General features: G+C 42.5%; 1 protein-coding gene across 1 annotated transcript in view; it reads right to left on the reverse strand.

Moving 5' to 3' along the window:
* Positions 1–711: 711 nt before the first annotated feature.
* The window catches only part of apln (apelin), a 29,482-nt gene continuing 5,434 nt past the window's right edge, over positions 712–24,759 (reverse strand). Inside the window, exons 2-3 of the mRNA XM_058075930.2 lie at positions 7,495–7,667; positions 712–2,425 (exon numbers count right to left, since the gene is read on the reverse strand). Of these exons, the coding sequence (XP_057931913.2) occupies positions 7,501–7,667 (167 nt within the window). The 3' untranslated portion in view covers positions 712–2,425; positions 7,495–7,500. The remainder of the gene's footprint in view (positions 2,426–7,494; positions 7,668–24,759) is intronic.

Genomic DNA, 24,759 nt, shown 5'->3' on the forward strand with positions numbered 1-24,759 from the left:
TTGTGCTATATTGTACTGCTTAAAATTCACAAAAGTCTCTAAAATATACTTTTAAAGAGGGGATAACCAAAGCACTTAGATTTCCTGCTATATAAATTTCTAAATATACCTTGAAAATAAGATAACCTGTCTTTTGGAAGCCTATATTTTAGTTCCCATATCCGTCTGAATATGGTAATTAAACACGCTAATACCATGCTGATGCTTGAATAAGGGTTCATTTTATATTGCACTGTATATACCTGCTTAAAATTCACAAAAAGCTTGAGAAATATACTTTTAAAGAGCACAGTCGTCACCCACAAAGCCCTCTTGATGTATTTCCTCTTGTATAAATGTTCTTAGAGACCTAATTATATTTGGGTCAATATGTTAATTAAACACAGCAATACTAAACCAAGGCAGGTCAAGGGATGCAATTTTTAGCTCAGATTTCACCAAGAGCTTCTAAAATATACCTTTAAAGAGCACCATTGTCACAAAGGGAAGCGAGTCAACTGTTGTTCTGAGATATGAAATACAGTTTTATGAACGGGCCAATGCGGTTATTAAACGCTGTAATAGCAAACCAATGCAGGTCACCATATGCTAAGCTAAGGTGATCATAGGAAATCAATCAAGAGTCGAGTATTGGTTGAATATCTTATTGATATTGTTGAGGATTTCAAATGATTTTTTTTCTTAAAATGTACCTAAGGCCAATCCAGGCCGCACCTTGGACACCCCTGGCCTAAGATGAAAAGAGCCTGCCCAGTCGCATCGCCGTCTTAGTCTTTGACATGGATTTTACACACTGAAGCATTGAAGCGGATTGGACGAGTGACGGAGGGCATTGGTGTTGGGGTCTAAGCCAATCAGACTCCATGGCCTCGGTCAGCCTCGGGTCGGGTAGGCTTTGGGGGCAACATCCATCTGACAAAGATTAACTCTTGCCATTTTAATGAGGGTAATGATCAAAGCCGCCACCACCTGCGCCGTGGCGGACTGGAAAGGCAACTGTAAAGTAGGCGAAAGATCACGGCGAGAAAATGGCTATAACGGTAATACACGGAAATACCTTCTATAAATATATATAGTATGTATATATATATATATATGTGTGTGTGTGTGTGTGTGGTTTAAATGATGCAAATAAATGCGTAGTACAAGCGTCCTATCCTAGCACCCTGAGAAAAATAAACACAGAGATGAACTTGTGATCCAGTAGAATGGAAAGGCGTTTAGCATTTGGTTAGCATTAGCATAAGTCATTAGACACCTGCAGCGCTTGTGACGGGATGATTGCTCAAACGTTTGGAGGAAGCGAGGAGTGGCCTGATCGATGGAACGGCGTATCACACATGTTGGGCTCATGCCTCCCTCGTCTTCATCAGTATGGGCTTCGATATTTGGCACTTGATTAAAAGGCAAGGCGGGGGAGGAGACCGCCGCTGCCAGTTAACAGTCGCGTGGCAGGATGACGATTGGGACCAATTGGGGGGTGCTACTAAAGTGACCTCTAAAGTGACCTCCAGCGCCACTCAGAAACACATCATAGATTTGGATTGCAGAAGCAGCTACGTTCTCTCACTTCAATGGTTCATATTTTCCTGTTTATTGTTTGACTGTTTATTGGGTCAAAATATTACACTCGGTTACTAAGAAGTAATGGCGCTTTTGGTTTCGGCCGGCCGTATTTCTCAACCAATCTTGCCCAAATTTTACAGACATGCTAATCAGTCCCCTAAAGGTGCGTACCAAATTTTATGATGATTTGGCTAAACACCCTAAAGTTACGCTGTGTGTGAGAAATTTCAAGCCAATCCAACTTATAGGGGTTAATAAGAATGCTGCCATGTGGTATATTATTATATATTTAAAAGGAAAATAGTAGCACAGGTGGACATTTGGACTAATTCTGTGTGCAATGCTTCACTTGGAGAAGTCATGTGGGAAAAATGAAGTTTGAGTTGAAATTGGTATATTCACTTCTTGAAAGCTGGTTTCTATCAAATGATGGGGGGGGGGGGCTGCTGTAACTAAATCTGAGCGACACAGAGTTTAGAATCGGGCTCCTTCTCGGCCGCATGTCATGCAAAGTCTGTGTCGGCGTGTATAAAGCAAATGATGGGGGGGGGGGTACATTTTGGAGAAGACAGAGAGAGATCCAGAAGGGATAGAATTCTATAGCTTGGGCTCAATACCTCCCCAACCCCCCCATCACGGCCCTCCTCCATTCCTCCGTATAGAGCGGAGGGTTGAGCGGCTTTGTCCTGATTTTTCTTTTTTTTCTTAAATCTTGTGGACAGAGTTGCTTGAAGAACCAGCAGGTGCTATGGACATCACTCTTCAGGCAGGGCAAGCGTAGGCCCTTGGCTGCAAGGCCCCCCAAGGCAAAGGAAGAGCATAGAAATCAGAACCTGGGGGAGGGCGCTCAAAGCAGTGCCTGCAAAAAAAACAAAACAGAAAAGTGTTGGACATGTGCCCTTTTTGGGTGGGTAGATCTATTTATCTATATCTCTCTATCTAATAAATATATATATATATGCTATTTATATAGATATATATATACTGTATATATAGACTGTATATAAACTGTAGTTTGATTGAAGCAAGGTAACTCTGTAGCTGGAGCAAATATTGAGCAGAAATGGAAAAAAAAGCCAATCCCAGGGCACATATAGACAAACAACCATTCACACTCACATTCATACCTATGGACAATTTGGAGTCGCTAATTAACCTAGCATGTTTTTGGAATGTGGGAGGAAACCGGAGTACCCGGAGAAAACCCACGCATGCACGGGGAGAACATGCAAACTCTACACAAAGATGGCCGAGGGTGGAATTGAACGCAGGTCTCCTAGATGTGAAGCCTGCATGCTAACCACTCGACTACCGTGCAGAGAAGCATCATTCTTTATATATTATATAATTATTTAATCATCCATCAATCCATCTTCTATGCTGCTTATCCTCACTAGAGTGATGGAAGTATGCTGGAGGCTGTGCCGGATGACTTCGGGAGGGAGGCGGGGTACACCCTGGACTGGTCCCCTGCCAATGGCAGATTATTTAATAAGGTATTGCGTGTCATCGTTTGTCTATTTGACTCTGTTTAGTTCTTCCATTACTGAATAAATGATCCACAAACTCTATTGTCCCTACTATCACGCTTGCTTATTTTTTCTTGCCCTGTTAGGAAATGGCAACACATGAAAACGGTAAATATGGGAAATGAGTCAACTGTCAGTAACTGCTAGTGAACTAACTGCAAATAAACCAACCAGTCGCCCCGAGCTGTCCAGTAAGGCCTTCGCTCTGCGTGTGATCTTACACAAAAAGTGATGTCAACGTTTACACAGACAAGTTCCGACCTGATTTTGAGTTCTTTGATAGAAAAACAATTGTATCGTATATAAGTCCCAAAAGGAACACAAACCCGACTTTATTCAATTGTGCTGGATCAGCTCATGTCTTTAGGAAATCTGTTATCTTTGGTGTTTTATCTCCTCCCATTCTGCCATAGCATCCTGACATTTGCATGAAAACATGGCGCCTTACTGATAAGGGCCTAGTTTCTTTCAAGATGGCATATTTCTGTACTCGTGTAATGCCCAGAGAACTGACGTGCATGTATCAGATCTCCATTGTTGTTTTGTTGGCTTGGACCTTCAGGATGATCTCACTGTAGGAGCCCGAGGTCATACCCACACTATAGAAGACTCCATCACGGCTTTCACACGTAGGCTCTGGAGGGAAGCTTTGAGAAATGTTCCCCGCGGCATTCAAATCTGTAATATCCTGTCTTCGTTTTGTCTTGTCAGCGGCTGGGCTTTTTATCAAATCGGGCCTAACCGAGGGTTTGAATGTGCAGGAGCGGAGCTCAAGAAGACATCTTTCATCTTACATCTGGAACATGTCAGGATGAGAAGCCCGCTATGTTGCCCCAGGCCGTATCGGAAATGTTAGGATGGTGAGATGCCGCAAAATAACACTCAACCTACTAACTCAATAATATACATCCTGTAAAGGGTCCCGTCCGCCATATTATACTATTTTTAGTCTAATTAAAACATCAAAGAGGTCCACTCTAGAGTTTTGGAGGTGTGGCGACCTTGATGCTGGAAGGAAGCCCCAAGCCATCTCGCTACTTCTCTATGAACATTCTTAAAGCAAATACTACATCTGAAGTACTCTTTGGCATGAAACCATACTGCTGCTCACAGATGCGGACTTCTGGCCTTAGTCTGGCTTCAACTACTCTTCCCAGAACTTCCTGGTATGGCTCATTAGCTTCATACCTCTGGAGATGCCACAGCTCGGACATCACCCTTGTTCTTAGAAATGGGCACCAACACACTTCTCCTCCGTTCCTGAGGCATCTTCTCACCACCTAAGATCCTATTGTCCCTCACTGACTGCCACGCCCATATTACTGTATCATCCTTCATGGTAGCCACGCCATAGTTCACCGTCTGATGGGCTTCTGGCTGCCCTGATCTCATCATATTCAGCTTTTCTCCAAATGGCAAATCTTGTTGCATTTTTGAGATCTCCCTATTTGTGCTTATAAAAAGGCTCTAGGGGGGTGTGGTAGATGTTTAACATGCCCCTCCTGGAGGGAAGTATGGAGGACCTGATATAGGACCTGTATGAGTTGCTGGCACCAACATTCTACCCACAATGACCTGATTATCACAATTATTAATAACATGAGCAATTTCCAACATAAGTCTACTCATGCACCCCCCCCCCCCCCCCCCCATTATTTGAGAAGCGCTGTCATTTAAGGGCATCATTTAAAAGTTCATTTTCCATAATAGGGGACCTTTTAAATCACAATACTTTTCTGATGGTCCAGTTTATAACTGACCTTCTGTGTCTTTTTAGAATGGCACAATCTCTTGGTTTTGGATCTGGTTGGACAGTTTGAGATCTCTAGTATCTGATGTTTACAGTAGTACTACTTACTACTAGTAGGCCGGCCCAAAGTGGAAAGGCCAAAGGCTAAATAGCCACTTAAAGCTACACTACTCTGTCCCCTTTGAACAAGAAGACTTGAAGCAGAGCGGGATGTTAAATGATGTTTGAGAACCTTTTCGAGCTTATTGTGTTGCATTTGACCGATGTTGTGTCAATTGACTGCAACTCTTTGACCTCACTCATTGTTTGGCGCCCTTGAGATTCCTCAATTGAAGGCATGAGTAAAGCTAAAAGGAAGTACGGTAGAACTCCAAAATAGAAAAAAACAAAGATCCATAACTCCTCCCAGTTTGTACGGCCTTGATGGTTTTTTCTCTCCCCTAAACTGACAAAGCATGCCTTGACACTCGCTGACTCCAGTCTCACTCGGGCTTGAATTTATGGCGGCCCTTTGCAGGTCAGCATCCTGCCGGGATATTGTGTCTGGGAGAGTTCCCCTGTCTCGCTGCGTGTTTGGAAAAGATGCTTCAATGGATCTTATGTTTCTGAATGCACACACGTACAAATGTATGGAAAACGTACATTTGATCATGTTTGACTTTCTCTCTGACGCCTCATCTGTTTTCTTTTGAAATGCACAAGGTTTGCTTTGCTTGGGCATAGAAAATCAAACTGTGAAAAGTCGAGAAGTAAAATATTGTCTCGGATTGTCGATGAAAGGTTTTTCACACCACGGATTGTTTTGCTTGACGACAAGCCAAACGTTGTCCTAAAGCGCCGAGAGTGGAGCTGAGAAACCAGAGTCCAGAAGGTGTTGTCTTTGCTAAAGGGCTTTAATTGACTTCATCAGACGGACAGAACTTATCTATTCCAGCCGAGCAGACCCAAAGGTTAAGTTTGTAACAATAAGCATCTCCTCAAAGGTTGGAGCTACAGGACCCACCTCAGGCGTACAATCAATGTCCATTCATCTGCTGGCCTTTCAACAAGTCAACAATAGTCTTCCATTTATTTCAATACTGACTTTCCTGTCTTATTGTGAGACTTGGACTTTGAAGTTGAAGAGAATGCATCAATATTTCAACACCAAGAAATGTTGCGTGATTGCGGTTTTTCAGGGCTTCTAAACAGAATTCTCCATCTGACAGAAGAACTTTGTCCTTTTTAGCACCTACTACAAAACAGTCCAAGATCCTTCATAGGACAGGAGCGTCCTATGAAAGGACCTACAGAAAAATCAACAAATGGCAAATGTTGTTTTGTAGCCCCGGAGGCCTGGCGGGCATGAGTGTCATGAGTCCATGTACTGTACGTGGTACGTCATGTTCTCTGATTGGTTTATTGTTGCCAGCGTATTACATATATATTATATACAGTAAAGTCTCGTTATATCGATATCGCTTAAAACGAATTACTACTTATTACGATACTATTTTCATTTCCCGGCAAATTTCTAGTCTTTTATGATATAATTAGCTCCGTTAGTACGATACACGGTTATTATGATAATCCGGTTACTAGGATGCCCTTTTCAGCCAATTTGGTCTGCTTATATCGATACAAAAGCAGCTTAAATCAATCTTTGCTTAAGGATTTCAATACCAAAAAAGAACACGGCGAACGGCTGCTTCCAGTCAACTTTATTTTTCACACTTCCACCACCAGAGTGCAGCACACACAGCGGAAAACACCCGTCCCTCGCGCCTACCCCTTCGGGTGGCAACACCTTCCCTATCGATAGTTCCGGGGTGAATTATGTCCCGGTAACCGGTAATCACTACAGCGTAAGTTTATTTTTATTTACTGTAGTACAAAAATTATTGTAGTACAAAAGCATGCTAGATACGCAATCCATGAACTCAAGGAGAAAATTACATGCCATATCAAAGATCCGCCCACTTTTAATGCAGTTCGGCGCAGGATCGGATATATGGATAGTCCGGTTATATCGGTATTTTTTCCGACTCCCGAGAATATCGATATAACGAGACTTTGTATATTACACATTACATATTACGTCTCTTTGTCAACCGCAAATGGGAACTCCAGTCAATCGAGCGTAGCACTTACCAAAGCACAACAACATTTTTCAGATTTTGGAACTCTGTGCACGTGATTATCACGGCCATCGTTGATTTTGAGAAAGTGCACCTTATAGTGCAGAAAAAACGGTAATGACCTGATGTCTGTGAATGTACTTTGCACCTTGAGAACCACTGCTCTGTATGTCAGGTGCATGTTACCCAGCATGCCTTGCGGTTTATAGATGCGGGTATAGTTTTGCATGTAGAGTATGTTGGTAAGTAATCATCTGATACTTTGATTGCTGTGTAGTCTGTGTGCTGAAGTTGTGTTGGGTGTGTTTTTATTTCACAAAAAAAAAAAAATATTTTTTATTTTTTAAGCAATTTTAAGGTACTTCTGCAAAAACAGGAGTGAAACATCCTTTGTGATCCGCTAGCCAAAGATCCCTTTCTGGTGATTTCAGGGTGTCCCGCAAAAACACTACTCAAAGATCCTGAATTTGATGGGAGTGTATTTCAACGCAAGGAAGTTTTCCGAGCATCTTCTTCTGTCCGGGAAGCTCACCTTGCTCTAGAACGGCATTGGCCCCTTGTGGGAAAGACGGGGTCGTGGACGTCTCCTCTTCCAGCCGGCTGGTCTGTGGGTCTGACCGGCTCTTACGGGGTTTTGCTGCACCAGTTTTCTCACCGAGGCTGCTTCTCCCAGCTCTCGGCCATGTTCCGTGGAGGCCATCGGACCTGGAAGATGAAAGGAAAGTCCTTTTGAGATGCATAAAAAGACTTCCATTCAACAAGGGAGTGTGGGCAAGCCAAGCAGATAATGGATGAGGCTCCACCAGACGTGTGTAGATATGTGGGTGTGTGGGCTGTTTGAAGCCCACCCAGCATCACTGTCCGTCAAGTCAGCGTGCTGGTAGCATAATGCAGAGCAAGCCTGTCCCTTGTGTTTCATGTCTCGGTCACTCAGATTATAAACACCTCGCCGTGACGGAACCTCACCGAGGTGCATCCTATCGCCGTGTTTGGGCCGAGATTAGAGATGAGCCAGCGTGTGTGTGACTGTTTGAACTGTGTGTGAACACCAGCGTGTTTAAGAGTGATCCCAGATGTTCTCACTTAGCCCTGATTCGCTTAAGACCCTATGGTGCAAATGCTTCGAGTGTCAAAGATCATCTATATGACAGGAGCACCATGCTGTTTTAAGAACCTACTGCAAAGAAAGATCTTGTTCACGTCAAGGGGATGTTTAATACAGACAATTCAGGTATTAATGTAAGCTATTTTTTCATGACACCCTTAAACAGTATTTGGTAACGGCGCTCTTTGTTGAAAGTTTTGTCGTGTGTCTTGAGAATGTTGGTGGTTAAGACGAGCTTGGAGCAGGAATATCCTTATTTCCTTATTCCATCCTTATTTCACACACAGCTTGCACGTCAACAGGAATTGTAAAACACTCATTTGCATAACAGGCAGTAAAATACAACACAGAATAAACATACGCATACAGCTTCAACCACACACACACACACAGCAGGACCAGCATGCTCTGCTAAACTAAACTTCCACGCTCCGTAGGAGAGGATGTTTTGCTGGTGTTTCAGGTCGCCATTTCCACACATTTAGTTTGGAAGGTGGCGGTTTTGTGTTTGTGATGAGATTGCATCACGATGAAGCGGTCTGAGAGAGACCTCTTAATCTCTGTTGGTGTTGCTTTTAGTGGTCATAAGGAACTCCTGGGAACTCCTCCTAACACACCCATGTCATAATAATTACCAAGTTACTTTTTGTAATATACGCTGGCTGGAATATGGCGTCCAATTCACCTTAGCACCAAGCTGAAAACCGGTCTTGACAAAGTCGGTTGATGCCCAACGTCACCACACCAGTTGAGTCTGTTTGCGGATGTTTTATGTGTTGCATCTTGACTGAATCAATTCCATTCCAATTCCGCTATTTTCTTAAAGCAGAAGAACGTAAAAGATCTAGTATATATGACAAGGACAGTCAGCGGTTCTGAAGGACCTACTGCAAAAAAAGATGGTCAAAGGTCCTCTATATGACAGAAGACCAACTTGAAAAATGCTAGTCCAAGTCCCACTCCAAAAAAACTAACTAACTAAATAAATCGGGTCCTCGGTGTATGGAAGAAGACTTTGTGATACCGTTCATCCTGCATTTTATCCATCTGTCATTATTATACAATATAATGATGGAAAGATCAGAAAATAGTGTTCTCTTGTTTTAATGGACTCACTGCAAAAAACCCATGAAAGATCCTCCATATGACAGAAGCGCTACTGTGTTTGAGGACCAACCTCAATAACACTAGTCAAAGATCCACTATTTAACAAGTCTGATGAACCATATGTGGCCAGCGGGCCGCCAGTTGAATATCCCTGTGTCTCGTGTGTCTTGTCATTAGGAGATCATAGATCCACGTCTCCAGTTAAGTGTGAGTTAAGTCAGTACTTCCATTTCCCTTTCAGAAGCGAGTATAAACTCAGAGTGGGCATCATCCAAGAAAAAAAAAGCAGCTGATTGACATCCCTCACACAGGGTCATGACATTTCAGTTTTGCAGGCAGACATTGGCTCCATTTTTAGAGTTCCCCAAAGAGTGTTGACCTCTGCTTGCTTTACAAGGGCTGGCTTGAGGACACAGCTGGAGATAAGTCACCCTGTGGACCACAGAGGTGAGGAGAGCAGCAGACCACCCTTGGATCCTTAGATCATGTGACTAAAATAGATCAGTGCTTTCAACTAATACTGTCACCAAATGTTGTCGCTGTGTGTAACACTAGCATACATGTAAGCATACATGTAATACAGATATCCTCAACATTGCATTGGTAGACAAATCATCAAGGACTTATGGACTTGTCAAATCATTTAGTGGAAGCCATGTTTTTTTTTTTAGACAAGCTTGCTCAGATTTTCCAGACATATGCTTGGATTTGGCTAAACACCCAAAAGTTACTGCGGGAGTTTTCTCACATTGAGCTGTGTGAGAAATTCCAAGACAGTGCAACTTCAGGGGCTTTTGTTTTGATACATTTCCATCCTGCACACACCTCTCCAAGTTCTCCGAGGTGGATACTATGAGTTCTGGAAAGAGTCAAAAAGAAAGCACTTCAATGGCAAGTGAACTGTGTGACCAAGCTGGCTCCATTCATGCTATCCATACATGCTATCCATACATGCTATCCATACATGCTATCCATACATGCTATCCATACATGCTATCCATTCATGCTATCCATTCATGCTATCCATGCATGCTATCCATACATGCTATCCATTCATGCTATCCATTCATGCTATCCATACATGCTATCCATACATGCTATCCATCCATGCTATCCATTCATGCTATCCATACATGCTATCCATACATGCTATCCATACATGCTATCCATACATGCTATCCATTCATGCTATCCATACATGCTATCCATCCATGCTATCCATACATGCTATCCATACATGCTATCCATACATGCTATCCATTCATGCTATCCATACATGCTATCCATACATGCTATCCATCCATGCTATCCATACATGCTATCCATACATGCTATCCATTCATGCTATCCATACATGCTATCCATACATGCTATCCATCCATGCTATCCATACATGCTATCCATACATGCTATCCATACATGCTATCCATTCATGCTATCCATACATGCTATCCATTCATGCTATCCATACATGCTATCCATACATGCTATCCATACATGCTATCCATATACATGCTATCCATACATGCTATCCATACATGCTATCCATTCATGCTATCCATACATGCTATCCATACATGCTATCCACACATGCTATCCACACATGCTATCCACACATGCTATCCATACATGCTATCTATTCATGCTATCCATACATGCTATCCATTCATGCTATCCATGCATGCTATCCATACATGCTATCCATTCATGCTATCCATTCATGCTATCCATTCATGCTATCCATACATGCTATCCATACATGCTATCCATACATGCTATCCATTCATGCTATCCATACATGCTATCCATACATGCTATCCATACATGCTATCCATACATGCTATCCATTCATGCTATCCATACATGCTATCCATACATGCTATCCATACATGCTATCCATACATGCTATCCATACATGCTATCCATACATGCTATCCCTGAAACGCCAGACATCTCCAGTTCCATTTCCACGCTAATCCCTTTAGCAAGCACATTACACGCTATATTTGTGTTTGTGGTAGAACACTGTGCTAATTCATGCACCAGGAGAGAGGGGGAAAAAAATGTCTATTGCATATTTCCGCATCTAAAGCCCAATCTTTGCCCCCAAGGAACTTTTAATCTGCACGTTATCCTTTTCGTTATTGTTCTTGGACGCAAAGTGAAAGAGGGACGTTCAGACATTCTGAAGATATTCTGCTCATTTCTTTTCAATTCAGGAGGCTGAACGCTAATGCGCTCTTTGTTTGGGTAGGTTTTAAGGCTGAATCAAGCATCCTGGAGGGATTTTGCCCTTCCCTTTGGGCGTGAGATGTAGGATTTAGGCACACAACAGGCAGACTTCATAGTTTACTCGAGTATAACTAGTCTCAACATTCTTTAACGTCTTTTGTTCCGTAACGGCTTACAGAGTCACTCAAACCAGGACTGATGGTAGCTGCATAGAACCTCATTAGGATTTGGAATTTGTGCCTGAATACACAGTACTTTCCACTTTCTACTTTTGGGGAGGAGACGCATCTTGGTCAAATGTGAACTGCAACAAACTGGACTTTGACGGGGTTCCGCCTGGTGTGGGCAAACTGTCCAATCTGGCCGAGTTTATGGCCGCCAACAACAACCTGACTTCAGACTTCAAGTTCCTTCACAATTCATATTATAACACAATATTTAAAAAGACAGTCGTGTGTCCATCCGGGCCGACCATCCCAATTGATTTGGTGTAAATCCAATTTTGGACACCCTTAGTCTCCAGGACTATCCATCCCTGGATTCTAACCAGCTCTGAAATTCTTGGATATTGTGCCACAAACAAAACAGACACAACTTACCGAAGAAAGGTTCCAGCCCAGGACTACTGGTATGAATATGGAACCCATTTAGGATGGATTTGGGATGGGGGTAGTCAAAGGTGCCTTATGCTCTGTTAAGGGAATCTCAAATCGTGGACTAGTTTAAAGGCTCAGACGATCCTGTGTGAGGCACACCAGAAATGATCACAAAGGACGTAAAAACACATGTCTGTGTGAATAAAAATGTTGGACAGTTTTACCCCCTCAGACTATGTATCCCTGGGTTCAAATCCCCTAAACACCTGCAGCAACAGCAGTCATGAGAATCCTGGATATTTTATGGCAAACACAACTGATAAAGAAATCTTCCAACCCAGGCCGAACAGTAGCTATCAGTATTTGTGATCCTGGCATCGGAAGGTGTTTGAATACTCCAAAAGAGGACTCCAAATCTTGGAATAGTTAAGAGTCCCAAACTTGTATTCAGCACCCATCACCAAACACAGTCAATCATAACTCCATCTGGTGATGCCTGATAAAGATACCTGGCAGATTTCTGGGAGTAATACAACTATGTATCCCAAGGTTCCTTAAACACCAGCCACAATCCCAGCCATGGAAATTTTGGAAATCCTATAACAAACCCAACAGACACAACTAATGCTAAGAGTCCACTGGGCCGGCGCCAGTTGGTACCAGTTCGTGGCAATGCAATTTGTTGTGTCGCCATTAAGATGCCTAGTGGCGTGCAGTGGCTCAAACTGCCTCCCTACTGGCTCATGGTGGCCTGAAACGGCGGCAAAAATGGAGTTTGGCGGCAAGAAAATGTCAAAATGTTACAATCTTCGTCATGCCGATTGTTTCATTGTTTGAAGTGTCCACCAAGTGGAACCAAATGTCGCAAACAGTCCACCTATTGGAATCCACTGGAATGTAATGACGCAAACAATGTGCCTATTGGAATCCAATAGAATGCAATGGCGCGAGCCAAGTTGCGCCAATGATGCTTGGAGTCCACTGGGCTGGCACCAGTTGGTGCCAGTTGGTGCCAGTATGTGATTGGCGCGTAGTAGCAACATGGAAACATGGAAACAACTTGGGCGCCACAGCGAGCCGCTATGCGCCAATCACATAATCTATGGCGCGAATTGGTACCAACTGGCGCCGGCCCAGTGGACTCTTAGCATTAGAGACGTCTTACAACCCAGGCCAAACTGTTGCTATCAGGAACTGCACTTAGGATGGGTTTGGGGTAGTACCTTAAACTCAGATCTTGGACTAGTTTAGCTCTCCAGATCGCTTGCTAGCTTTAACTCTAGCTACAACATATCTAAAAACGCCACCATGAGCCCGTCTGGTGATAGCTGGTGAAATCTAGCAGACTTTTTGCAGAAATCCAAATTTTGGACTTGGTTCAGACCTCGGTCCAGACCTCAGTGCCTTGTGAATGTTGGGTGTTATCTGCTGGCCTTCTGGTGGCTCATCCCGGCATATCCCAGGTCCTTAATGAGACAATCCAGTCGTCTCCCGCCATGGCAGCCTGTCGGCGACCCGTGCTGGAGCATCTCGACCAAACTCAATCAATTCATTCTGGCAAAACGTCCAGAAAGGTATAATAACAAGTGCTAAAAATAGACTGCAGCCCCGTGATAAGGCATGGCAGTATAGATGAACTCTCGCTCAGCCTGTTTCTGGGAAAGTGTTGCAATGTGGCATATTGTCTGTGACGGACAGCTCTGCAGAACACATATAGACCTTTTGACTGTTGCCATGGCAGATACATCCCGGGCTAATGCATATTTCATCTCCATAAACAAAGATATCTCAGCCATCTTATTTCCTTGGAATTGGATCCATTCCCTGTTGTATCTTCTTTAATCTTTTCCCATGAGAGATACCCATGCCGCCCCTAAGCTGCTAACTGAGGAAAATAGCAGGATAACGTCGGCCTGACGACAGCAAGCCTGTTATTGCTTCTCTGTGATGACCTTGGACCCCCTTTTTTTTCTTTGCACCAAATGTGAACTCGCCCACTTGGTAACTCTATAATGAAACTTGAATGTATGGGGGATGTCTGGATGTTGCTCCTGCTCCTGCTGGGTGTTGTGGCTGGATGCAAATGAAGTACGGCCAGGGACTTTCTGACAGTGCAATGATGAGCTGCCTGCTTTTCTAATCACAGGCTGGGCAATATCAGTTATATTATTATTATAATAGTTTGCTATGAAAAAATATAGCATACAAGTATGTGGAGTCAAATTATGGAGCATATGATGTTCTATAAGGTATAGTGCCCTGTGAAATTTGTTTTTTTTTAATTTATTTTTTTACTTTCAGATTTTTTTACTTTAGACTCAATTTTGCGATTCTGTCTGTGATTCTGTTAATGCGGAAATCATAGGGACCAACCAGAATATAAAATATCTGGTATCTAACAGGGACCGTCTGCTGGTTCTGAGGACATGCTGCAAAACAATATTCAAAGATCTTTCATATATATATGTATATATATGTATATGTATATATATATACAGTAAAGTCTCGTTATATCGATATTCTCGGGAGTCGGAAAAAATACCGATATAACCGGACTATCCATATATCCGATCCTGCGCCGAACTGCATTAAAAGTGGGCAATAATGCACTCGACATTGTTCTATAGTATAGAACAATGTCGAGCAGCTTAAATCAATCTTTGCTTAAGGATTTCAATACCAAAAAAGAACACGGCGAACGGCTGCTTCCAGTCAACTTTATTTTTCACACTTCCACCACCAGAGCGCACACACCGATTCCCGCACTTCCTGGTTCACAGGTCATGCTCAACCCGCCCCACATAGCTGGCCAAACACATGCCTGCAACAGAAGAACCAACTGCGTTCGTGGTTTCTCTCGTGTGTATAGATTCTATACAGGCATGTGTTTGGCCAGCTATGTGGGGCGGGTTGAGCATGACCTGTGAACCAGGAAGTGCGGGAATCGGTGTGTGTGCTGCACTCTGGTGGTGGAAGTGTGAAAAATAAAGTTGACTGGAAGCAGCCGTTCGCCGTGTTCTTTTTTGGTATTGAAATCCTTAAGCAAAGATTGATTTAAGCTGCTTTTGTATCGATATAAGCAGACCAAATTGGCTGGCGGGAGATGAAAAGGGCATCGTAGTAACCGGATTATCATAATAACCGTGTATCGTACTAACGGAACTAATTATATCATAAAAGACTAGAAATTTGCCGGGAAATGAAAATAGTATCGTAATAAGTAGTAATTCGTTATAACCGATATCGATATAACGAGACTTTACTGTATATGTATATATATATGTACATATATATATATATATATATATATATATATATATATATATATATATATATATATATGTTCAGGTGTTTTCTGCTGTTTTCATGTCAAAAAGATGGTCACTGGACCTCGATAGGACAGGAGTAGTGTACTGTTTTTAAGGACTACTGCAAAACCGTAGTCCAATACCTCCTGCAAAAACGCACAAAAAGCATCCTATGTATGTAATGTCCTGCATTTATTCATCTATCATTATTATATAATATGAAATGTATTGCCTAGAGATGAATATCTGCACATCAGCTGGTATGCTTAAATCCAGTAGACATTCAGGTTTATTCAACTTGAAGTCATAAAATCTGCATAAAAATTACAATATTGTGTCAAAATACTCACTTGTGTGCGCACACACACAACCACACATCCACGCGCGTGTCTATATGCCAGTGAGTATTTGTGTATGTGTGTATATGTGTATGTGTGTATCAGGCAATTGTGACAATCACATAGATGAAGTATACATTTTAAAATGTATTTATGATGAGTGCTATTGGCAAGAGACAGTAAGTACAATTCAAAGGTCCGCCAACTGCGTAATTAAAGATAAAGGGGGGGGACATTTCACACACTTTTTTTCCTGGTTGCACCCATGCTATGGCTATATGATATGAATAAGAAACCATAACCATCATCGCCATGAGACACAAATATATTTGACTGAGTTTTCCAAGAGAATATATATCATTTGTGAAACTTAAAGAGGATGAGACGTCTGGATGAGAGTTTGGATGTGAGAGTAGTTTGATGGCGTTCTACAGGAGAGGCTGGTCATTTAGTCCAATGAATTTCATTATTTAGGAGTTCTTTGTTTCAAACTGCTGACTGTCGTGCACGTACCGGCTGGTGTTATATCGGCTAGGGAAACTACAAACAGCCGTACCGCTCATCGCCACTAGGGTGATGGGTAGGTTGGAGCCTATCCCAGCTGTCTTTGGGGCGGGGTCCACCCTGGACTGGTCTGAATAAAATCTACCATTTAGAGCATTACCATCTTGGTGAAAAAAAACTCGTCAGTCTGCCCTCATTGCAGGCCGAGGGCGACCCGTGTACATCCCAGTACTGCCAACGAGGCTGGGAGCCGCTTATGAATAGTCGTAAAGCTGATTTGTGTCAAGCGACTGCCAAAACAACCACATAACCTCCGTCTGCGCTCGTAAACGCAGCGACAACAACGCATTTTTCTGTCATTAGAGCAGAGGAGATTAACTTACACAAGGGAACAATGGCGGTGAGAGCACACAGACGCGCTGTGTTCAGAGCTTACGTCCCGCCCTCCCCCGACATTTAATCCACGCTTAGGTTCGATATTCTATAATTGATTGCCTCTCCTCTCGCATCTTTTACCTGTTTGTTTACCCATCTGGCTCATCGCTGGCTGTGCTGCTGGTGGAGCGTTTCATCTCTCGGTTGTGCTTATCTGACACCTCGCCAACCGATGGTACAGACGCAAACAAACGCCATAAGTTCTAGAATTTGTCCTTATCAGGGATCCCTGAGAATGATAAAAACAGTGCAACTTTCCAGGCATTTGGTGCTAGCTGATGAATGTTAGCACGTCAACGTTGACAAAGCAAAGATTTTCAATTCCACAAGCGGCACAAATGCAAAATTCCACAATGCTTTTGCAACACTTTCAAACAATGCGTAACTCAGCTTTGAAGTTTAGGAACCCAAAATCTGCAGTTATCATTGAAGGGTGCTAGTGGGTCCCACAGCCAAACCAGTTAGATAGATAGATAGACTCCCTTTATTGTCATTGCACAAAAACACAGTAGTGAAATTGCCAACGAAATGTCGTTGCCTGGCTCCCATATAATAACAGACACAAAAGATAAGTAATAATAAATAATAATAATAATAATAATAATGTGGAGAATAAATAGATAGAATAGACACCAAATATGAACAACATAATGTAAAGTGCAGCGTGAACAGTAAATTGCCCAAATAATTTAAATAAATAATAATAATGTAAGTAAAGGTTGAGAACCACTGATGGAAGATCCTTAAAAACTGAATTGATGCTGTGGACGGTCACATACTGTCCCATATGGAGGATAGTTTTCTTGTGTTTTTAGTGTTTTATAAACAAAAATGTGCTTCTGTTTGAGTAGCATTTTTTATGACCACATTTCCGACGTCCTGCTGTCATGGATAATAATGAGTATAATGAGTGAAATGAAGCGGTAATTGGCCATGCTCCCCCCAGCAAGTTTTATGAACTGACGCCATCTTGGTTTGGTGTCATGACCACAACACGTTGCGGGCGCCAGATTCAAACACATGCAGCCATGAGCTCAGAGCAAAGCCAAGAAAGTGACATATTCTCAATTGACAAGTCAAGCTAGGCTAGAAAGACAAGTGACACCAATCCATAATTTAACATACAAATATACATAACAATAACAACGTTCCCTAATATTGTGTTGTGGGGAGAAAGCTATGCTTTATTGCCTCAACTCATAGCCTCAACTGATGTCACATTAGCCACTGAGGTAGTGCATCAGTTAAGACTTACCTCTGCACTAGCCTGGCTTACTGCCATCACGCTCCAATGTCTTGTAGGTTTTGGACTTTTCATTGCTGTCTGCGGGGGGGCAGTATTGAAACATTTGTCCCACTAAGTTTGCTGATACCTCTGATAAAGTCACGTACTATGTCTCCTTGAGTGTTCCAGGAAAAGCGGGCATAATGTAAAAAATATATAATAAACAACAGAAATTCCTATGATTGGCTGGCAACTGTTTGAAGGTGTACCTGCCTCTCGCCATCCACGACCCGAGTGAGGATAAGTGGCATAGAAAATAAATGGATGGACATCAGAACTTCACAGCCAACTGGAGCATAATGACAAGGAATGTCAAGTGTAGACGCTTCCACTTCCTCTGCCTCCTCCAGACCCATTAGAAGTGGCGGAAACTTTTAATAATGCTAAATATTTCAATACTCTAACAATGTTATTTTTCACAGTGGAAATAGCAAGATTAACGTTTTTCGTTGTCACTTTAAAACCACCCGACTCAAAGGACCTTCGTCTGGAGCAATTTGGTTCAATAACCTTGTCTAGGGGCGGCACGGTCGTCTAGTGGTTAGCGCACAGCTAGGAGACCAGGGTTCAATTCCACCCTCGGCCATCTCTGTGTGGAGTTTGCATGTTCTCCCCGTGCATGCGTGGGTTTTCTCCGGGTACTCCGGTTTCCTCCCACATTCCAAAAACATGCTAGGTTAATTGGCCACTCCAAATTGTCCATAGGTATGAATGTGAGTGTGAATGGTTGTTTGTCTATATGTGCCCTGTGAATGGCTGGCCACCAGTCCAGGGTGTACCTCGCCCAAACACAGCTGGGATAGGCTCTAGCACCCCCCGCGACCCTTGTGAGGATAAGCGGTAGAAAATGACAGAATGAATGAACCTTGCTCTACAATATGAAGCTTGCAATAACAATAATATCAACTCCTTGCAATAAGAGTCCAGTATTTTGCAATGAAAGAGTTGGAAGTGAGAAAAGTAATGCCTCATCGGTGCTGAATGAGATGCATGTGTTATTTGATTGGTTAAAAACCAGCATCATCATCATCATCTATTTTTAACACAAAGCTTGAATGCTTGTCTCTCCGCATTGACTAAACAACATTATGCGTTTGACACGTGCATCATTTCCCCTTGGCCGGATCCTGGATCTCATGGCGATGAGCAAACCTTCTGGGTAAGCAAAACACGATTTGCCCTAGCTGGGGAGAGGAAGCATGAGTTCCCTGGAGGGTGTAGCCATGGTTATTGCCATGACGTCGGAGGAGGCAACACGGCGTCTTCATCCTGTGTCGTCTCCTCCTTCATTCACTAAAAGGAGATGAGCGGCTGACCAATCCAAAGACGTGTGCTGTAACCACAGCCAAGCCAGACGGAGCAGGGATGCTCGCCACGGCGTAAGCACATTAGAGGATCACAGGGATTATTTAGCCGGGGTGATGTGTTAATTGTGCGAGAACAATCCAAACATTCTCTTGGCCTTTTGGAAGCTGGAGCGGCTGTCGCAGCATCACATGGTGGGATTCATTGATCCCTGATAGCCTCGCCGTACTCATTCATCCCGTACGTATGGGACCTTCGCAAGTCCAGATTTAGTGTCAGATATGCTGCATCCTGAGTATTTCTGGGCCCTGGCAGGAAGTGGTACCGATTGCTGACTTTCAGACCACGTTACCATGGCAGCCACCGTGAAGGCTGGAGCAAAAACAATGACGCTCATCCATGTTCTGCATTCATAGCGTCTTCGGTCTGAATGTACGATCATCTGATCCGTGATGTTGAACATCCTCCTCTGCCTCAAGGAGGCTTGTTTTGCTTTGATTTGGGCTGAGGGCTGTTTGATATGCAGCATTGTTGCACGGCCATAATGCATCGCTTGTGGCCCCAGCTCAAGGCCGCCTTTGTCTTATTAGGAAAGCAAAGTGCCTAAAAAGTTTCTCCCGATTCTCACTGACTGTTCAGAGAAGATTAAAAACAAGCGGCCGCCCGCTACTTTCTGCAAGTGCCCCCTTTTTTTTTTGAGTCGGACTGAATTAGCGAGCGTATGAAATGATGAGGTGTGAGACGGCGTGCTTGGCTATGATCAGAGCACTGCCAGTTCAAAGGGCCGCCGGCAGCAGCACTGAGCCGGCTAATGAAGCCCCCGACTCCCCTCGCGACTCCACTGCCTGTCGCTTTATTCGCAGTCACACTCGTAGTTGAAGGGGTGAAGTTGTGGCTACAAGGTTACTGCGGGTTGGGGGGTTCGGACACTCGGGCTCTCAAGTAACTCTTCATAGCTTTCCTGAACTCAAATATGCAGCAACACACAAAAAAAGATCAGTTCAGATCAAAAAGATCAGATGCAGTTCGCTTAGCGTTAACACTGATATTATTGTTGTGGTACCAAAGCCTGTGGAGCAAAGAACATACCAAGTCAGGAATAGATCGGGCAGCATTCGTAACTCAAATATTCCAAACTAAAATGTCATCAGCCTGGTTGACTATGTATGTTATTTTCATCTTCTACTATATTCACCAGCTTAGATTTCACAGAAAGCGTCTAAAACAGGGGTGGGCAAACTACGGCCCGGGGGCCACATCCGGCCCGCCAAGTGTTTGAATACGGCCCACCCAATCTTTCCAAAGTATTTCATTTAAACTCAACATACAACCTGGCATCATGGCCTGAGCCAACCTTTTGATGGTTTTATCAATTTCGTTTTTTGACATGGTCTGTTGTTTACAAAGTGCTCCTGAAAAAAGGGACACAAGCACATAATAATAATAATTATTATTATTATTATTATTAGATTATTATAATTATTATTAGAACTATTATGATTATTATAATTATTATATTAATGCTAATTATTATATTAATTATATATAATATTGTTGTTATATTTGCATATTTTACATAATAATAATATTATAATTATTATTTAAATTTTATTGTAATTATTATAATATTTTATTATTTTTAAAATATTTAAATATAAATATAAAATAATAAATAATAATAGCAGATCGCATGACAATTTTACAGATACAATAATACCAGGTGGACTGTTACGTGTAAAATATATAGTCTGCCCCCCCCCCCTCGTAAATTTTGTCATATCAATGCGGCCCGCGAGTCAAAAAGTTTGCCCACCCCTGGTCTAAAATGTACTTTTAAAGAGCGGGGCGTAACACCGGTCCATGTTTGGTTTTAACCGAAACAAACATGACAAGTGTGAAGGCGGCCAAAAAGTACCTGGAAGCAAAGCTTTCCCACAACAATGACACAATTAACGTGACGATGGTCCAGTTCTTGATGTGGTCAGAACCACTACAGTAGTCCTGCCTTTCCTCAAATAAACTTGCATCTACAAAGTCTGCATGGATCATCTTGGTATCGAACCCGGGGAGCCACCATTCGGTGGTTACTGTAGATGAGAAATTGTATGTATTTATGCTGCTGGGTATATTCTGGTTCCGTGAGGTTTAGCAGATGACGAATGACGTTGAAGTGCTTTTGGTTTTGTTGAGCTTTTAGCTGATGTCCTTCTGCTTAGGTGGATGTCTTGCTGTGTTTATTGATAGATGACGGCATCACGTAGTAATTGGCGGAGTGACAACCCAGATGCAATCCAGCTGTCCCCAGTACTGGGCTCGGCAGTTTTGTCAACTAAGTGGATATATCAGCCTATCGGACTTTTTGTTTGTTTGTCATGGGCTGCTCCTTCAAGGCTTTGTGGTCATGAAAGGATGTCTTGAATCAAAACAATCCCAAGTGGACTGTTGCAGGTCAAACACAATGCCTACCCTCGCTCCAAAGCACTATTTCCCAATCAGGGACATTTTGGAGGGTAGTTGTATTACCCTGGAGCTAAATTTAGACCCTGCAATCGAACACACATCAGTCTTCCGAAGGTTCCTGTTTCCTGGGGAAGGTCAAAAAGCACCTTTTGTACTTTTTAGGGGTCCAGTCGCTTGCTTTTTGTACCCTTGACACTTAAGTATACTTTCTTATTTTGTATGTGGAAGATGTAGAAACAGTTACCTTGCCGTCCCGTCATTATCTCCACACGCTACCTCAGTGTGGATTAGACCTTCATGTCCAGAAGTGGATTCCTACCGCATCCTTTATTTCTAACAGTATCTGAGAGGCCAGCGTCCTTTAAAGATGGCAAGTCAAGGGCACAGAACGCCTCCGCCCTCTCCCTCTCATCTCCTGTGTCATCATCATCATCATCATCATCATCACCTTCCTAGCTCCCCCTTTGTTGTGAACCTGCCTTCTCCAACGGTGGAAGAAAAACAGGAGCAAAATGTCTCCATGGAGGAGCCTTGCATTGTATATGTGATGACAGGAAATAACAGCTATGTTGCGTCATGGTGTTGCCTCTTAGCCCCGTGAGTGACTTCTCGGCTTGGACACGTAGCCTGAATGCAACATGGAGGGAGGAATGTGGAGTACCTGCATGTACTTGGTGGCAGTGTTACCAAGTACTAAATATGGCAGTAGTCTCGGTCGATAGGATTGGTACTACGTGGTTGACTGACACCCAAAGTCAGCTGGGATAGGCTCCAGTTCCCCCAAGACCCCAGCAAATGAATGCCAATGAATGAATGATGGGCATGGAAGATGACTTCAGTGAACCACCTTAGATAAACTGTTTCCATTATGCGGATAAATGTTTATGAATTGTTCTGCTAATTTTATAAACATCTGGTGCAAGGAAGACCTCTCCCTTGCACTGGAAAGGGGCCCGGTAGTGATCCAGGGAAACACCTGTGCATCTCGGCGAGCACCCACTATTATTCAGTGGCAGCCATCTGACATTTGACAAGATTATAAATGTGCAAAATAAGCGAACAGCAATGAAACAATGGAAGGAGGGAGATGAATTATTTATGATTTTAATCCTTCGGCGACTGATTTCTATGTTGGGGGCGGGAAGAGGGGAGGACTGGGGAGAAGGGGGGTGCAGTTGTGTAGGAAGCAGGAGTTGTAATTTCCAAACCTTTCATTCATAGTGAGAACGCTGCCAACATGACAGTTTGAAACCACAATAGCGCAGTGATGGAAACATGCTGCCTAAGGTGCCCAGTATCCCCGAGGGGGCGTCATAATGGGAACAAACTAAATCCCACTACACGAGTCACGTCTTCCATTCTTTACTGGCATCTTCATTGTAGTCCCGACACTAAGCACGAACAACAACACGGCTTTGCGGCTTTGTACGCGAGGTTGGTGTTCATACTGGTGTTACAGGCGCACTAAAGAACATATGCGAGATTTCACCAAAAGCTTGTAAAATATACTTTTAAAGAGCGCTATTGTCACACAGAGCGAGACGGCATGTCCAACAGCTCTTGCATATTTGTCATTTCTTCATGCCGTTTTACTAGGAATGCCTAATATTATCATAGGACGCATGCATTAAAATGACATATCTGTTCGGTATCAGCTTCTTTTGCCGATTAATGATATCAGTCATGACGTGATCCACAGTCCAGTCTGGAATTATTCATTCCTTCATTTTCTACCGCTTATCCTCACCAGGGTCGCGGGGTTCACCACTCATCATCCGTGCAGCCCCAGTCTGGAATTACTTATAGTTTATTTTTATCTATTTACTTTTTATAGTTCCTCCTTCAGATTTGAAATATGCGGTTGAGTCGAGGAGTAAAGTCTTCCTTTAAACGCTCAGATCTAATATCACCTCAGGACCAAGCACACAGCTAACCAACCTACGGTAAAATAACAAGCCAGTATCGCCAGTTTATCTTTCACTGATTTCCCCTTCACGGTGCTCTCGTACCAGAGTTTGTGCCACATTGAAATGAGCAGCGTTTCCAAATTGTACCTTTGCCATTTTTTATGTATTGAAAAGACAAACTTGTTTTACTTGTTGATAATATAATATAGTATAATAATATAACATGTTATTCTAGCTGACTATCTAGTTGATACTGAAAATACATATAGTTCTTTTCCAGCTTTGTCAGCTGGGGTAGGCTCCAGCATACCCCTGTGACCCTAATTAGGATAGGCGGTATAGACAATGAATGGATGGATAGTTCTTTTCCAACATTTAAGAAAAATAAACACTTGTTTTTACCCCCATTTTCCATCAGCTGACCTCCAAAGACCCAAAATGTTTTCCCATGTACACAAAAGGCTTATTTCGCTCAAATATTCGCTCTAAATCTGTGTTAGTAAGCATTTATTAGTCATGGTTGACCTCACAGGCCACTGTATTGGGGGGGTCCGGGGGTGTCCGATAACCCACAGTCAGCATCTGTTGCCTCAAATACCGTATACGTCCCAAACATGCTCGCTATCTTCAAAATACCATCAATAACATGCACCTGTGTTTGTTGTCCATAATATATATATATACATATACATATATGTTGTCCATAATATATATATATACATATACATATATGTTGTCCATAATATATATATACATATACATATATGTTGTCCATAATATATATATATACATATATGTTGTCCATAATATACATATATACATATACATATATGTTGTCCATAATATATATATATATACATATACATATATGTTGTCCATAATATATATATATATACATATATGTTGTCCATAATATATATATATATACATATACATATATGTTGTCCATAATATATATATATACATATACATATATGTTGTCCATAATATATATATATATATACATATACATATATGTTGTCCATAATATATATATATATATACATATACATATATGTTGTCCATAATATACACGCCTGCCCGTACCACCACCCCACTGCCACCATTGGCCCCTCCACTTCCACAACACCTGAATTTGCATTTGAAGGTACTGATGGCATTGTGAATGCACAGAGGATCCGTACACAATTCCATTCCAGTGCTTGCATGGCCAGC

Source organism: Doryrhamphus excisus, linkage group LG23 (assembly GCF_037039965.1).
Source record: "Doryrhamphus excisus strain RoL-2023G ecotype Guam linkage group LG23, RoL_Dexc_Guam_v1.1, whole genome shotgun sequence".
Lineage (NCBI taxonomy): Eukaryota > Metazoa > Chordata > Actinopteri > Syngnathiformes > Syngnathidae > Doryrhamphus > Doryrhamphus excisus.